General features: G+C 67.3%; 4 protein-coding genes across 6 annotated transcripts; 1 reads left to right on the top strand and 3 right to left on the bottom strand.

Moving 5' to 3' along the window:
• Positions 1 to 66: 66 nt before the first annotated feature.
• DBNDD1 (dysbindin domain containing 1) lies at positions 67 to 3079 on the bottom strand. Of its 2 annotated transcripts, none has more exons than XM_075101129.1 (5): positions 2941 to 3079; positions 1706 to 1810; positions 687 to 836; positions 422 to 562; positions 67 to 351 (listed from the first exon to the last, which is right to left on the bottom strand). In XM_075101129.1, exons 2-5 carry the CDS (start codon positions 1752 to 1754, stop codon positions 197 to 199), a joined length of 495 nt encoding a protein of 164 aa, XP_074957230.1. In that variant the 5' UTR covers positions 1755 to 1810; positions 2941 to 3079; the 3' UTR covers positions 67 to 196. The 2 variants fall into 2 exon arrangements, with proteins under 2 accessions (XP_074957230.1, XP_074957231.1); XM_075101130.1 differs by having other exon boundaries at positions 1706 to 1806; positions 2941 to 3032.
• Positions 3080 to 3281: 202 nt separating this feature from the next.
• DRC4 (dynein regulatory complex subunit 4) lies at positions 3282 to 10808 on the top strand. 2 transcript variants are annotated; one of them, XM_075101116.1, is made up of 11 exons: positions 3282 to 3427; positions 3783 to 3875; positions 5327 to 5524; positions 5721 to 5927; positions 6166 to 6220; positions 6527 to 6732; positions 7015 to 7182; positions 7513 to 7599; positions 8561 to 8770; positions 10030 to 10095; positions 10385 to 10808. In XM_075101116.1, exons 1-11 carry the CDS (start codon positions 3425 to 3427, stop codon positions 10520 to 10522), a joined length of 1431 nt encoding a protein of 476 aa, XP_074957217.1. In that variant the 5' UTR covers positions 3282 to 3424; the 3' UTR covers positions 10523 to 10808. The 2 variants fall into 2 exon arrangements, with proteins under 2 accessions (XP_074957217.1, XP_074957216.1); XM_075101115.1 differs by lacking the exon at positions 3783 to 3875 and having other exon boundaries at positions 3386 to 3427.
• Positions 10790 to 11613, bottom strand: LOC142060842 (5-hydroxyisourate hydrolase-like). The gene is given in 4 exon segments (XM_075101133.1): positions 10790 to 10966; positions 11182 to 11317; positions 11479 to 11558; positions 11560 to 11613. Coding segments are annotated over 4 exon segments (360 nt in total). The 3' UTR covers positions 10790 to 10876.
• A 1243-nt stretch (positions 11614 to 12856) lies between these two features.
• Positions 12857 to 14273, bottom strand: LOC142060836 (cadherin-1-like). Its single transcript, XM_075101123.1, has 6 exons — positions 14166 to 14273; positions 13942 to 14055; positions 13695 to 13850; positions 13478 to 13622; positions 13226 to 13401; positions 12857 to 13144 (listed from the first exon to the last, which is right to left on the bottom strand). Exons 1-6 carry the CDS (start codon positions 14205 to 14207, stop codon positions 12872 to 12874), a joined length of 906 nt encoding a protein of 301 aa, XP_074957224.1. The 5' UTR covers positions 14208 to 14273; the 3' UTR covers positions 12857 to 12871.
• Between the last annotated feature and the right edge of the window lie 566 nt (positions 14274 to 14839).

Here is a 14839-nt window from a genome sequence, read left to right as displayed (position 1 = left end):
CCTCGGCGGGACTGGGGGCTTCTTCTGCCCACAGCCGCTCCCTGGTGCCTCCGGGCGAGCTGCCCACTCCCCCCGCCGCAGCACCAGTCCTGCGCCCTGGTTCTCCCCGGGCAGGGCGGCGGGGACAGGCTCCAGGGGTGCCCAGGGTCGGCACCGGTGTCCCCCCCTCCTCCGTGTCCATCCCCCAGCGTGTCCCCTAGGGCTCCCGGGGCCGCTCGGTGGGCAGGAAGGCATCCGGGGGTCCTGGCGGCAGCTCCGGTTCGCTGAGGTGCTTCTTCTCCCGGCCTTGCTCCCGCGCTCGGGTCCAGGAGGGCGAGCGCAGGTACCCCGCCCGTGGCACCGGCTGCAGCCCTGCAGGGACAGATGGCTCAGGGCCTGCCGGACGGACGGCCGGATGGCCGGACAGGCCCCTCTTGCTCACCGCTGGGCGATTCTCCAGCCGCATTCTCTTCGTCGGAGTCGGCAAAGACCTCGGCGAGCTCCTGGTCCGACATGTCGGTCAGCTCCGTCAAGTCCAGGAGGTCGAAGTGCACCTCCAGCGAGGAGACGCTGCTCAGGGGCTCTGCGGGCAGCCGGTGGTGCTGGGGGTCCGGAGGGACGCCCCGGGGATGGGCTGCAGGGCAGGAGCCCTGGGGAGGGGATGGGGGACCCCGGGGACGGGGCTGGCCGCGCTGGGCTGCACTCACGTCTGCGCTCGGTGACCTGCAGCAGGCCGGCGCTGGGGATGGGGATGCCACCCTGCTCCTGCTCCGCAGGGGTTCCGGGGGGCTCCTGCGCTGGCCCGTGGGTGGGGGTCCCCGCCGGGCGCTCCTGGACCAGCACCTCCTTGCCAAGCTCTGTGATACCAGCACTTGCCGCGTCGGTGACGGCAGGACCCTCCTGGGGCTCTGTGGGGGCTTCCCGGATGAGGGGGACCAGGACCCCGGGGGCACGGGGGGACGGGCGGAGCTGGCCAGGGCCTGGCAGCCCCTGCGCCGGCAGCCCCGCGCCCCACACCCCGCACAGCCCCTTTGTGTCGGTGAGACAAAAGCGCGGCCCCGTGCCGGAGCCCAGACAAGGGGCGGTTTGTTTGCTGGCAAGAGCCAGCGGGGCCGAGGCGGCCACGGTCGCGGTCACGGCACAGCCAGGCCCAGGCACCCCTATGGGGCTGAGCGGGCACCAAGGGTGGGCAGGAGACCCCCCCCCGTGCCTGGGTCACCCCGGCCCCTGGCCCACTGTGGGATGGACCATGTGCCACCGGGCCCTGCCGGGACAGGCCCGCCACGAGCTGGGCATCTCCCCCTTCCCCCCAGGATGGGCACAGCGGGGCAGGGGACAGAAATGCCCCCACCCAGGGAGACAGGACGGGGAAAGGGACCTTACGGGGGCATTCGGTTCCTTTCCTGGCACACGGAGCCGCAGGACAGCGGCACCCCTGCCCCGACGTCGGCTATGCTGTGTCCTGACCCTGCACGGTGAGACCCGGCACCCAGCACTGCCGGCACCTTCCCTCCAGCCAGGAAACGGGGTCCCCACTGCACTCCAACACTGGGGGGGACACGGGGAGCTGCCGGCTCCCGCCACCCCACCCCACACACCACCACGGCGTCACGCACCAGCGCTGGGGGGGGTGGGTGATGCCGCGGTGGTGGCACCTGGAGCGCGTCCTCCCCTGCCACCAGCAGCCTCCCGGCCCCACTCCCCCCCACCCCGAGCCCCCACCCACCGGGGCGCTGGTCCCTGCCGCAGAAATCCCCTCTGGCCTCCGCCTGCATGGTCACGCCGCGCCGCCGGCCACGCTGCCCCGCTCAGGCCTGGGCTCACCGGCTGCCTGGCGGGGAGCGGGGCCGGCATCAGGGCTCCCTCCCCGCACACCGCTCTGCTGACTCACGTCAACCCGCAGAGCCAGGCGGCAGCCAGCCCCGGCCACCCCGCCACCATCACCCCGCTGCCGTCACCCCATGCCTGCCCGCTCCCCAGCGCCATGGCACCGTGCCTAAGGGCCCGGTGTTGCAGGAGGGCACGGCCACCACCGCGACGGGCCATGGCACAGCCATGTGCGGGGGGACAGGCGTCTGTGGGAGCCCCGGCACCACCCATGTCACCATGTGGGACCCTGCTGCAGACACCACCCCCCCCACCCCCCCCCGCAACGCCAGGCCCCCCATGGCCACTGCCCCGTCCCCGAGTGCCCCAGCCCTCTGCGCTCCTCCACTGGCACCCCTGCATGGGGGTGTCTGCCCCGGCACCCCACCTCCCCACCCTGCACACCCCCACAGCACCTCAGCCTGCTCCAGGCACCTTGTACCATGGGGCCTGGCACCCCGCTGCACCCCCACATCCCCTGAGCACCCTGCTGTGCAGCCAGGGCACCCCACTGCACCCCCATGTCCCCACGGCAACCCACCATGCACCCATGTCCACTGGGCACCCCCCTACACCCCCAGACTCCCACCCCAGACTCTTTCTGCGCACAACCCCCGCACAGCCCCGTGCTCTGTGTCCCGCCCCCCAAATCCCCCCGACCCCCACCCCTGCGGCTGGTCACCCCCGCAGGACCCCACCCGCACCCACGCCCCCCACCCCGTGCACACCCGCACCCGCTGTACACCCCCCCTTGCACGCGCATCGCCCCCATCCCCATCCAGAGCCCCCTGCACCCCCATCCCGCCCTGCACCCGCCCCCCTTGCACTCCCCGGCACACCCCCTGCACCCCCACCCTTTGCACGCCCCTTACACACCCCCTTGTACCCACCCCGCCCTTGCACACCCACCCCTTCCATCCCCCCTTTGCAGCCCCCCCCTTGCACCCCCTTCCTTGCACACACACCCTCCCCTTGCACACCCCCTTTGTATTCCCCGTTGCACACACACCCCCCCGCACACCCCCGGTCCCCCCGCCGCTGGCTCCCGCCGGGCCCGACACCGCGGTGACGGCCGCTCCGCCCCACCGCCCTCACCTGCCGCGCCGGCCGCTCCCGGAGCCCCCATGGGCCGCTGGGGCCGGTGGTGCCGGTGCCGGTGCCGGTGCCGGTGCCGGTGCCGGTGCCGGTGCCGGTGCCGGTGCCGGTGCCGGTGCCGGGGCGGGGCGGGCCCGGTGCCAGCCCGCAGCCCGCACGGTCCTGCCCGCCGCGGCGGGGGCGGGGCCGGGGGCGGGGCCGGGGGCCGGGGCGCGGGGGGTGGGACACCCGCGGACACAGGCCGTAACGGGGGGCAGCGGGGACCCCCGGGCACGGCAGGCCCCCCGGGCTCGGGGGGGACTCGGGAAGGGCGGGGCTCCGGGAAGGGCGGGGCTCCGGGGAGGGCGGGGCCCCGGGCGCGGAGCAGGCCCCGCCGCCGTTGCTAGGGCGGCCCCCCCGCGTTGCTAGGGGGCGTGTCCGGCCGCCGGGCAACTCTCGCGAGAACAGCCCGCCCCGTTGCCTGGAGACGGCGGCGGCTGCCATTATGGTGAGAGCGGGGCCTAGGCCTGGGCTTGAGCTTGGGTTTAGGCTTACGCTTGGGTCGGGACCCGAGGGAGTCTCGGGGCGGCCGATGAGGGGTCTGGGCCCGCTGCTGAAGCAGCCGCTGTGGAGCCGGGCTGGCAGCGGCTGGGCGTGTGCCATGGGTGGGGGGTCCTGAGGGGTCCCCGAGGCCTCCAGGCCCCTCCCCAGAGGCCCCGGCCCCATCAGCCAGCGCCCACTGTCCGCCCTCGACTCGGCCCTGCCATGAGAGCAGGGACGCTCCGTGGCCTGGGGCCAGCGCGGGGACACTGAGCAGCGCGGTCTCCTCCCAGCACCTCGGGCGTCTCGCTTGCTTTCCGTAGGCACCCAAAAAGAAAGTCGGGAAAAAAGGGAAAGGGAGCAAAGCTCCGGCGGTGGTGGATGCCTTGTCCCCGAGGGAGATGAGCAAGGAGCAGGTGAGAGGTCCCCCGCCACCCAGCCCACCCCTGGCTAGGGGGACATTGCTGCCTGCAAGAGCAGTGCCCGGGACCCCTGCTCAGTGCCTGGCTCTGGGGACAACAGGTGGCAGAGGGTGACAGAGACAAGCAGACAGGGCTTGTCTCACTGCCTGATGCGTGTCTGTGCTGTGGGGGGGTTCTCCCTGTTCCTGGAAGGAGCAGCCCCCTGGTCCCACCCTCCTTTCCGCTGGCCCGGGGCACTCTGCTCTCAGTGCCCTTGCTGCCTTCTCCCCAGCTCTGTGACCGCGGCAGCCTGCTCAGCCGGGCGGTGGCTCAGCCTGGAGCTCCGTGATTCTTGGCCTGCTGTGCTTTCGGTTGCGTTGCTGCTGGGGCAGGAGGCTCCTGCCGGGCGGGGAGGGCAGGCAGAGATGGAAGAGGAAGCTGCTGCCCCTTGATTGCTCCAAGTCCTGCTGGTTTTGCCCTACAAACAGAGAAGGAGATGGTCCTGGCCTGGGTACCTCGCTCCTGGGATAAGGTCCTGCACATCTCAGTGCCAGCAGTGTGCCCAGGTGGCCAAGGAGGCAAGAGCATCCGGGCTTGTGTCAGCAATAGTGTGGCCAGCAGGAGCAGGGGAGCAGGGCAGGGATGGGGCCCCTGTGCTCGGCACTGGTGAGGCCCCACCTCGAATGCTGGGCTCAGGTTTGGGCCCCTCGGGACAAGAAGGCCCTTGAGGTGCTGGAGGGTGTCCAGAGAAGGGCAGCGGGGCTGGGGCAGGGTCTGGAGCACAAGTGTGCTGGGGGGTGGCTGAGGGAGCTGGGGGGGTTTAGCCTGGAGGAGGCTGACGGGAGACCTTATCGCTCTCTGCAACTGCCTGAAAGGAGGCTGGGGGTGGTGGTGTGGTTGGTCTCTTCTCCCAAGTAACAGGCGATAGGATGAGAGAAAACAGCCTCAAGCTGCGTCAGGGGATGTTTAGATTGGATGTTAGGAAAAATTTTTTCACCAAGAGGGTTGTCAAGCACGGGAAGAGGCTGCCCAGGGCTGTGGTGAAGTCACTGTCCCTGGAGGTGTTTAAAAGACATGTAGATGTGGTGCTTGGGGACATGGTTTAGTGGTGGGCTTGGCAGGGCTGGGTTAATGGTTGGACTTGATGATCCTAGAGGTCTTTTCCCACCTAAGCAACTCTATGATTCAGTAGTATTTAGGCACCTGAGAATAGCGTTGCCAGATAGAATATCTGAGCCTGGGCTGCCTTGTGGTAGGATAAGGGTTTGTTACTCCTTTCCCGGAGGCTGATGGCTCTGTAAGGTCCAGGCTGTGTCAAGGCTCCTCCCCTTCCCTCCCGCCCTTCTCTGTCCCAGTAACAGCCACTTGGTCCTGCCAGGTTTGTGACATGGCTTGCCATGGCTGCCTCCCAAAGATGTCTGAGGCCTCCTTTTCCCCCTACCTGGCTCTTCCTCTCGGCTTTGCAGCTGGAGAAGCACGTTGCACGTCTCCGGGAGGAGCTGGACCGGGAACGGGAAGAGCGCAACTATTTCCAGCTGGAGCGTGACAAGATTCACACCTTCTGGGAGATCACCCGCCGGCAGCTGGAGGAGAAGAGGGCAGAGCTGCGGAACAAGGACCGGGAGATGGAGGAGGCAGAGGAGCGGCATCAAGTGGAGATCAAGGTGGGAAAGGAGAAGGCTAAAGGTGGTGTGAGTGCCCCAAGCACCGTGTGAGCCTCAGGCAGCGCTGGGGAGGTGAGGGAAGGGGGAAGAGGAGGAGGAGCTGGGTGGGATGCAAGCTAGGAGTATCTCAGCCAATATCCAAGCTCCAGGTGTCTCCTGCTGAAGCCCCTCACCCCATCTGTGCCTTGTCTTTTAGGTTTACAAACAGAAGGTGAAGCACTTGTTGTATGAACACCAGGAAAACCTCACCGAGCTGAAGGCAGAGGGCACCCTGTCCATGAAGCGGGCCCAGAAGGATCACTGGGCCCAGGAGATGGAGCTGCGGAAAGACATGCGCTCCTTGAAAGTGGAACTGAAGGAGCAGGAGCTGGCCAACGAGGTGGTGGTGAAAAACATGCGCTTGGTACGTCCCTAGCCAGGCCGGAGCCGCCTGTGAGGTGCCCCTGTGGCAGAGGGAGGCGGTGGGGCTCCCACCCATCCTGCCACGGGGGGCTAGAGAGCCTCTGAGCCACCATCTGCACAGATGATGGGGATCTGTGCTGTGGCGGGAGCCTGTCCCTGGGAGCAGGAGGGAATCCCTTGGGATGCGGGTGACTCAGGATTTGGTTGTCTGCCTCTAACACACAGCTTCTCCCTCACAGAAACAAGAGGAGGAGCTCACCCGGCTCTGCAACGACTTTGAGAGACAAGTGAAAGGTGAGGACACGCACGTAGCCCCTGCGTGAGCTCCCTCGGTCAGTGTGCCAGGGAGGGCTCCTCCGAGCTCTGCTGTTCCGCCAGGCTCCCTGCCAGAACCTCGAGTGGAAAGGGGACCCATTGTCCCCCAGTTTTGCCCAGTTTTCCCCCCAATTCTTGTTCCCCCGTGCACTGGGGCTGCCAGACCCCCAGCGTTGCGTGGACTTGTCCTCAAGTAATGCCAGGGTGGCGCTGGCTCACGGAGCTGGGCCGCCTTACACAGGGGTCTCCAGGAGGTCCCGCTCAGCCCCCTCTGCGCTCCCCCAGAGATTGAGGCCAAGTACGCCAAGAAGATGCAAGCGCTGCGGGACGAGCTTGATTTGCGGAGGAAGACTGAGATCCACGAGGTGGAGGAGAGGAAGAACAACCAGATTGGCGAGCTGATGAGGAACCATGAGAAGGCCTTCAGCGACATGAAGAACTACTACAACGACATCACCCTCAAAAACCTGGCGCTCATCAGCTTGTTGAAGGTACTTCCTGCCCCGCTGCTGCTGCCTGCCCGGCCCACAGAGTGTCACCCTTCCACCGAGGGATCGGTCCTGTGGGGGTTTCACCCAGAGCTGGGCAGTTCCCAGGTGGTGGTGCAGGTGCTGCTGACCTCCTGAGGGTTGCACACCCTTATGCGAGCGAAGCTCTTGAGCACAGGGAGACGTGTCTTGCTGGGCCAGCAGTGGGAGGGCGGCTGGGCAGTGTGGGAAGCTCTGAGGAGCCAGGCAGCCCCCAGGATTCGGTACTTGTGTTCTCGAGAACAGGAGCAGGTGGAGGAGATGAAGAAGAGAGAGAACCACTTGGAAAAGGAGAAGGCGGATGTGCTGCTCCAGAACAAGGAGCTGAAGGAACCCCTGCAGCAGGCCCAGGAGCAGGTCTCTGAGCTGCAGAAGAAGCTGGCCCACCACGACAAGGACAAGGAGGCCCTGACGGTGAGAGGCCAGCCCTGTCCTTTCCCTGGCTCTTTCCCAGTCACTCAGCAGTGACCTCTGTTGCTCGGCTGGGAGCTGCTGGCCAGGCTGTGCAAAGGCCTTTGAGTCCTTTTCAGCTTAGCTGGGTGTTTCTAAGGTCTCAGGCGGGACTCCTGGAACTCTGGCAGTGAGAAACCAGAGTAGCTGCAGAGGGGGAAGGGAGTTGGTGTGGGCGCTGCCTGATTTTTCTCACCCGTATCTCTCTGCTGGCCACTCTCCTCCCTTGCCAGAGCGCATCCCCCACACCCCCCAGAGAAACCCGTGCTCTATAACTGTCCCTTCCGCTCACAGAACACAAAAGCCCGGCTGAAAGTCACCCAGAAGGAGCTGAAGGATCTTCAGTGGGAACATGAAGTGCTGGAGCAGAGGTTCAGTAAGGTGAGAGCTGTGGGTGGGCCTGGGCATCCCGTTTCCCCCTCCAAACCCTGTTCCCTCCGCAGAGGACTGGGGCCAGGGGCTTAGGAGTGAGCCTGTGCTTAGCCGAGGGCTTTCCGAAGCTTTAATCCAGGGCCGTGCAGATAACTGCTGCTCCCAGCAAAGCTTCTCACGGCTTTGGCGTCTCCCCCGGTCAGCAGGCGGGCCTGGCCTTGAACTTTGCCAGGCAACCACAGCAGTCCCCTCCCGGCCTGCGAGGCACCGGCTGAGGCAGCAGCACCTCGGGGGGCAGAGCCGTGGGGAGCAATGGTCACGGGCCACCGGCCCTGGCCTCAGCTTGCTCCTTCTTTCTGCTGGCGTTTGGGGGTCGCTCCCCCTGCTCGCCGTGCTGTGGCGGCTCGGGATGAGTCTTGTCAGCTGAGTTCTGCCAGCCTCGGCCTCTCCCCCACCAGCTAACCCAGATAAATCTATTGAGGCGAGAAGAGAGCTCATTTGCAATTCGTAGAAATCCCCAAGAATATGAACGTTGATCTGAGGCCTCGTTAACAATCCATCATTAAGGCAGCAACGTATTCAGTGCATTCAGAAATAGGCTGCAGAGGAGAAATTGTGTCCTAATTAGGACAGTTATTAACTAGCTGTGAGCCAGGGACTCCTGCCAGCTGCGAGGAGGAGAGGAGACACCCCCCCTTGTGCTGTGGGGCCCTCTCTGAGGTCTAAAATAGTGCCGCAGTGAGCCTGTCGGCCTGTTCTGCTGCTGGGGGTGTCCTGTGGCCTGAGGGGAGGAGGAAGCAGAGGCGCAGGTGCTGAGGAGGTGCCAGGGAGGGAGGGAGGAAGCCGTGCTCCGGCACATGCATTCCCCATGGCTGCAGGTGCCGTGGGGGACGGCTGGGCTCCTGGAGCTCTTTGCCGCCAGCCCCGGGGGTCCCGAAGGGGTGCGAAGGCACGCTGTCTTTGGGAGCAGGTGCAGGCGGAGCGAGACGAGCTCTATCAGAAGTTCACCAAAGCCATTAACGAGGTGCAGCAGAAGACGGGCTTCAAGAACCTGCTCCTGGAACGCAAGCTGAAAGGACTTCTCAGCGTCCTGGAGAAAAAGGAAGTGGAGCTCAGCGAGGTCTTTGCAGCCTCCAACCTCGAGCCAAGTGCCCTCTCCTTGGTCTCGCACAAGCTGGAGGTACTGTGCGCTGCCGTGGGGCCCGGCGAAGGCCGGCCTCAGCGGGGCAGAGGCTGCTCCGGGGCAAACGCAGACCCTCGAGTGCACCAGTCCCTCTGCTACGTGTCTGTAGCTGCCACGTCACTCACTCCCGGCGCTCCCAGGGCCACGTGCAGCGCCTCAGGGTGCTCCGGCTCTCCCTCGAGAGCAGAGCGTGTGGGCGTTGGAGTTTGGCATGAATTTCACCCTCAGGTGGGGCCTGTTTCGAGGAGGATGGCCCCAGGCTGAGCGGCGCTCACCTGAGCTCCATGCTGCCGACATGCAGCAGACGGCTGCGTGCAGGGTCCCTCAGCAACCCGGGGCGCTCCGTGCATGGGGATTCGCAGCTGGTGAACCTCTCCTGGCCTCCCTGGCTGCAGAGCCAGCGTAGACGGGTTCCCAGGGGCTCTGCGACGTCTGCCACACTAAAAATACTTATGCAGAAAGCCTCAGTGCGGCAGCTCGGAGACCCACATTCCTGGAGCCTGTCGCAGCCATAACTGGAGAAGCAGCACTTGCTTCAGGCCGGGTTGAGACACGGGGGACATTGGTTCTGTGCTTGGCTCAGCCACCACCCCGCCACCAGCCCGTCCCCTTCCAGGTCTCCTCTGTGGTGGGTGACACCAAAACCCACGGACACCCCCTTGCTGGGGTGCCGGGGCTGTGCCAAGCAGCAGCCGAGGCTCTGGGCCGTGGGATGGGGCAGCCAATGTGTCACCTACTAGCACAGGTGCCACAGCAGCGGGAAGGAAAACACATTCCTGGGAAGGCGTCACGGCGTCGAGCTCTCCCACAGCTGCTGGGGTCCCAGAATTCCTCTGCGCAGCTGCCTCCAGCATCTTCTCAGGGAGACTCTCTCCCTGTAATTCCCCTGGTGCCGTGGCGGCAGGGCGGTGCTGCCGGAGCAGGTGCTGCCATCGCGCCCCCCGCCTCGCAGCGGGGCTGATGGTGATGGCGCGGCTGTGCCAGCGCTGGCGTTGTTGATCCAGGACGTCCCCATCCCTCGCCTCTGCCCGGGGCTGGCTGTCCCTGGCGGTGCTGGCTCAAAGGGAGCAGGGCTGTGGCCGCCTGCCAGGCCGTGGCGCGAGCCGCTCCACTTGAGCCAGGCCCCAGTGCCAGCTTGGCCGCCACGCAGCCGCTCCTCCGTGCGCTCCGCCACGCTGCCGCTCCCTCCCGCGGCACGGCCACCGTGCCCCCGGGGCTGGGCAGCCGCTGCCTGACGCGTCGTCTCCTTTTTGCAGGACGTCCTCAATTCCAAGAACGCCACCATTGAGGACCTGCAGCACCAGCTGGCCCGAGCCTGCAAGGTGAGGGAAGGGGCTGCCCTGTCCCCCACCCTGCCGTGGGGCTGGGGGCTGCTGGGCAGTGGCTGTGGCTTGGCAGGGTGGAAATGGGACTGGGGGGGAGGGAAGGGGACTCCAAGCGTGCCAGCTGAGCCGCTTCGTGCCCTGATCCGAGCAGGACCAGGCCCAGGCTGTGGTTTCCCCTTTGCCTGGCGAAGGAAGGCATGTTGGGGTGTCCCCTGCCACACAGGGGGGTGCAGGGAGCTGGGCCGGAGCCTGGCTTCAACCAGACAACGCAGGGCTCCTCTTGCAGGCGCACGATGACATGCTGCGGACGTTCGAGGCAAAGCTGATGGCCTTTGGGATCCCCCTGGACAACCTGGGCTTCAAGCCCCTGGCGAGCCCCTTGCTGGGGCAGGGCCCCGCGGGACTCGTGGCCGTGCCCACCTGAGGCTGGGAGCGGGGCTGTGCCCCCGTCCTGCTCCGCGCCATTAAACACACCCCGGTGAGCTTTCCAAGGACCCGCAGGACCCTCTCTCTCCCCCCTGGCGGGGTTTTTCCCTGCAGAGCAGCCCCCCACACCTGCCTTCGGGGCTGGCCCCTGCCTGTGCCGCCCCTGCGGCTCCCCTCCTTTCCCCCTCCGTAAGCTGGGCCTGCACTGGCCCAGGAATGTGATTTTTTTTGTTTGTTTTTTTTTGTTTGTTTTTGAGACAAACAGTGCTGTTTGAAGCCTTTAATGGTGGCAGTGATGTAGTTTCCCTCCCCAGTGACCTTCCATCCCTGGGAGGGAGGACATTCCTGTCCCCTAACTTCCCCGGTATGTCGTGTAGGAGTAGGGGCTGATCAGCAGCGGGAGGTGCAGCTTCTGCGCCGGGTCAGTGATGGTGAAGACGACCTGAGGGAGAGTGAGGAGGCAGGGGCTGGGATCCCCCTCCCTCCGGCGGGGCTTGGCGGCCAGGGCCAGGCTCCGGGGGGTTCTCAGAGCAGAGCCGGCAGCGCTGTGGGAGGGAAGCCGGGGCAGGCAGCTCCCAAAGCCCGGCTGTGGCACTGGGACCCCCGTGGCTTTGGCCATGGCTGGCTCCCATACCCCCCATCCCCTGCTCCCCGCACCTCCACGAAGGGGTAGAAGCTGGCGTGCCCCAGGCCCTGCCAGTACGCTGCCGTCTCAAAGCGCAGTTTGTAGGTGCCAGCCTCGGTCTGCCCCGGAGCCAGGAGGGGCAGGCAGCGCCCATCCTCATCTGTCCACCTGAAACGAGGAGCAAACCCCGCCACAGCAGCCGGCCCTGGCCCCCAGGACTTGCTGCCAGCGGTCCCCGGGGTGAAGGCCCAGCAGCCTCCCCACGGCTGGCTCCCCGGGGGACAGGCAGCATCACGCTTTGCCTGTTTCACCACTGCCGGCTCTCCTACCTCTGCACCACCTCTGTCCACCGCGGCCCCGGCTCCTGCAGCTGGGCCAGGTGGATGGCGAGGCCGGCTGCCGGCAGCCCCCGTGGCCGTGTTCAGCACGTGGGTGGTCAGGGAGCCGTTCGTCGCCTCCGACATGCCTTTGGCCTGGGGCAGAGGAGGTGAGCGGGGCTGGGACGTGTCCCCGCAGCACCGTCCGCCTGCCCCCTGAGCCATGCTGCAGCAGTGCTGCAGCCGAGCTTCCCAGAGCCCCCAGCCCCTCACTGGAGGGGCCCTGGGGCAGACTTGGGGTTGCCCACGTCCTTCCCGTGCTGTGGGGTTCAGCTCAGCCAGCCCCAGCACCGCCGCCCCGGGGCCCTGCCTGCAGCAGAGCGCTGCCTTCCCCGGCGGCAGCCTGGGTGCCCCGCGGCACCACTGCCGTCTGCGCTGTTCCGCCAAGTTCCTGCCCGGAGGGAAGGCTGCATGCCTACGGCAGCGCCAGAATCCCTGCTCACCCGTCCGTCCCGGTGAGCTGCGGCATGGGCTGCAGTGCGGCGGCAACGGCCAGCCCGGACGCAGGGAGGAAGCCACCCTGTCCCGGCAGTCCCGTCCCAGTTGCCTTCCCTGCCCGTGGTGTCACGTGCGGGCAGACATTAACCCTGCAAGCGCTCCGGAGCTGCCTGGAGTGGGCAGCCAGTGCGGGGTCAAGGGCAGTGCCGGCGGGAGCACCGTGGCAGGGCGGGAGCACGTCCCAGCACTGCTGCTGGTCGGGCAGGGCCAGGCTGCCCGCCTGGAGCAGGACCAGCTCTCGCTGCCGTCGCGGCACTGCCTCCAGGCCTCAGCCGCTGGCTCGGGGACACTGGAGAGGCACAATGGCAGGCAAGGGCTCCGGTCTGCTTACCTGGCTCTGCTCCGTCCCGCTCGGCCAGGGGCCCGCAGCCGGTGACACCGCGCAAGCTGCCATCCCCTGCTCCGGCCGCCCTCCCTGCCGCCACAGCCTCTCACCGCGGAGCTGGCGAGGCTGGACGCCGCTATCCCGGTGCAGGACTGTGGCAGAGCTGGGCGCTCCTCCCTGGCTGGGCCGAGCCAGCACAGGTGGCTTCCCCCTGGGAGGTGCACCTGGGAGCCCCGCCGGCACCCACGCTCCGGCAGCACCGTGGACCAGAGCCCAGCGGGATGTTGTGGCACCGGGCCAAGGAGGAGCCGCGTCGAAGCTGCCGTCCCAGTCTCGCCTCCCTCCTTGGGAAGCGCCTGGAGCACATCGGTGCCATGGCAGCCAGGCTCGCGGGGGCTGCCAGGAGCGGGCAAGCGGCTTCACTGTGGCCTAACCCTGCTCATCCGCCCCGGCTGCCTCCCGCAGGCAGAGCTAGCTGGCTGCGGGGACTGGGCAGGGTGGAGGCCGGAGCGTGCCAGGGCTTTAGTGGCACTGCAAACGGCAGAGGGGGACGGAGCCATCCCAGCTCCACACCGTGTCCCACCGCGGCAGTGCTGACCCAAGGGGCTGGTGGAGGAGCGGGTGCCAGGGGGCTGCAGCATCCCCCGGGGTGCGGGGGGACCCGGCCACCTGCAGCGGCGGCACAGGCTGGGCTTGGCGCCTCACCTGCACTTTGATCAGGGCAGTGGCGGTGGCCTGTAGCCCGTACCCTTCCATGTCAGCCGCCTGGACCTCCAGGGTGTATTTGGGGACCACCTGCAGCGAGAGGCTACATCACTCCCAAACTGGGGGCCAGAGCCAGGCGACGGGGGTGGTGGTGGGGTCCCTGGGGCTCACCTGTGCCTCCAGCCCTGCCACGGCCACGGAGATCACCCCGGTGCCACTGTCGATGGCGAACATGCGGGGCTGGGGCTGGTCCGGCGTCTGGCGCAGGATGGAGTAGGCCACGATGCCGTTGCTGGAGCTCGTGGCGTCATCCGCGTCCGTGGCCAGCACGTGCAGCACAGGGGTGCCTGGAGCAGGCGGTTGGCAGTAACATTTCCCGCGTGTCCCCTGGCACCGCCGCCTCCTCGGCATCATCAGTCTCACCTGGCTCGGCCCCCTCCAGCACAGTGCCGTGGAAAACGGCTTCGGCGAAGACGGGCCGGTTGTCGTTCTGGTCCGTCACGGTGATGATGATCTCCATGGGGTCCTCCACGGGCTGCCCGCTGGCCGACACGGCGTGGGACAAGAGCTGCGGGAGGCACCATCAGCCTGTGTACGGTCCCGGGGACTGCCCCCTCCCCATCCCAGCCCCCCCACTCACAATGTATTTATCGATCTCCTCCCGGTCCAGCGGCTTCGTCACCATCAGCCACCCCGTCTCCCGCTCGATGGTGAAGACACCCATGGGGGGGGTGTCCACCCCCTGCCCCGTGATGCTGTAGAAAACCTTGGTCTCCTTGTCCTTGTTGGATTTGATCTGGTGGCAAGGCAGGGGGGGGGTGTCAGGGGGGGCCCGGTGCTCCAGGGACCCCCCCTGCCCTGCACCCCTTCCCCGCAGGGCCACGTACCTGCACCAGCTTCTTGGGGAAGGGTCCCCGCTCATTCTCGGGGCAGTTGATGGGGGGGATGACCCAGTCCCTCTTCTGCCGCCGGAGGCCGTGGCCAGGCTCCGTCAGTGTGTCCTGCAAGCCAGGGAGCGGGGCTGGGGGGCCGCAGAGGGGGCAGAGCTCTGCCCAGAGTCCCCCCTTCCACCAACACGCGATGGCCCCCAGCCCCTTCGAGAGGGTCCTACAGGCAGGAGGAGGAGGAGGAGGGTGAAGGTCTGGGGCGACATGGCTCCAGCTGTGCTGGCTGCTCCTCCGGGCGTCAGCTGGGGAACTTCCCTGCAGCCGGCTGTGACCTTGGCTGGGCACTGCTGGGACACCCACCCACGGGTGCCGGCAGGCGCAGGCGCGGGCCACCCGCCCCCCCCCCCGGCCCTGGAGGGGTGCTCAGGACAGCCCCATGCATGAGGGGCTGCTCCAGGCTAGGGGGGGGAATGTGGATGGAGCCCGGGACCCTCCACCGGGGTCCCACCCCCACCCATGGGGGCCGCAGGACTGGGACACGTGACTGGCCCCACCTTGGGTTCCACACATACCCAAAGGTGGGTGGGGGGCTCTGAGGGCCCCCCGGGGCGCTGAGTCCTCCCAGGAGGGTGCTGCAGACCCCGTGGGACTCTCAGAGCCCCCCCACCCAGCGCAGTGTGACCCCCAGGTCGTGCCCAGGCCCTCCCACCCGGGTGCTGGGGAGGGGGTGATGTAGCGGCTGCTGCCTGGTGGGACCCCTCAGCGGGGTGAGCACCCCGACAACCCCCCCGGCAGCCAGACGGTGCCGGGTCCCCGGGCCGGGGGGGTGGGGGGTGTCCTCGGGGGTCCCCAAGAGCCGTAGCCTGGGCAGGGAGACAGGTCGCACCAGAGGGAGCCG

Source organism: Phalacrocorax aristotelis, chromosome 8, assembly GCF_949628215.1.
Source record: "Phalacrocorax aristotelis chromosome 8, bGulAri2.1, whole genome shotgun sequence".
NCBI classification, from domain to species: Eukaryota; Metazoa; Chordata; class Aves; order Suliformes; family Phalacrocoracidae; genus Phalacrocorax; species Phalacrocorax aristotelis.
Note: the sequence above shows the minus strand (reverse complement) of the source record. Positions and strands in the feature narration are given on the sequence as shown.

Coding starts and splice junctions, on each gene's coding strand:
- DBNDD1 (XM_075101129.1), bottom strand. CDS start 1,754: ATGCAGGCGGAGGCCAGAGGGGATTTCTGCGGCAGGGACCAGCGCCCC. Junction 837..1,705: donor CGGCAGGGACCAGCGCCCCG/GTGGGTGGGGGC, acceptor CTGGTATCACAG/AGCTTGGCAAGGAGGTGCTG. Junction 563..686: donor GCAGGTCACCGAGCGCAGAC/GTGAGTGCAGCC, acceptor GGCTGCCCGCAG/AGCCCCTGAGCAGCGTCTCC.
- DRC4 (XM_075101116.1), top strand. Junction 6,733..7,014: donor CGCTCATCAGCTTGTTGAAG/GTACTTCCTGCC, acceptor TCTCGAGAACAG/GAGCAGGTGGAGGAGATGAA. Junction 7,183..7,512: donor AGGACAAGGAGGCCCTGACG/GTGAGAGGCCAG, acceptor TTCCGCTCACAG/AACACAAAAGCCCGGCTGAA.
- LOC142060836 (XM_075101123.1), bottom strand. CDS start 14,207: ATGTCGCCCCAGACCTTCACCCTCCTCCTCCTCCTCCTGCCT. Junction 13,851..13,941: donor TCCCCAAGAAGCTGGTGCAG/GTACGTGGCCCT, acceptor CCTTGCCACCAG/ATCAAATCCAACAAGGACAA. Junction 13,623..13,694: donor AGGAGATCGATAAATACATT/GTGAGTGGGGGG, acceptor TGCCTCCCGCAG/CTCTTGTCCCACGCCGTGTC.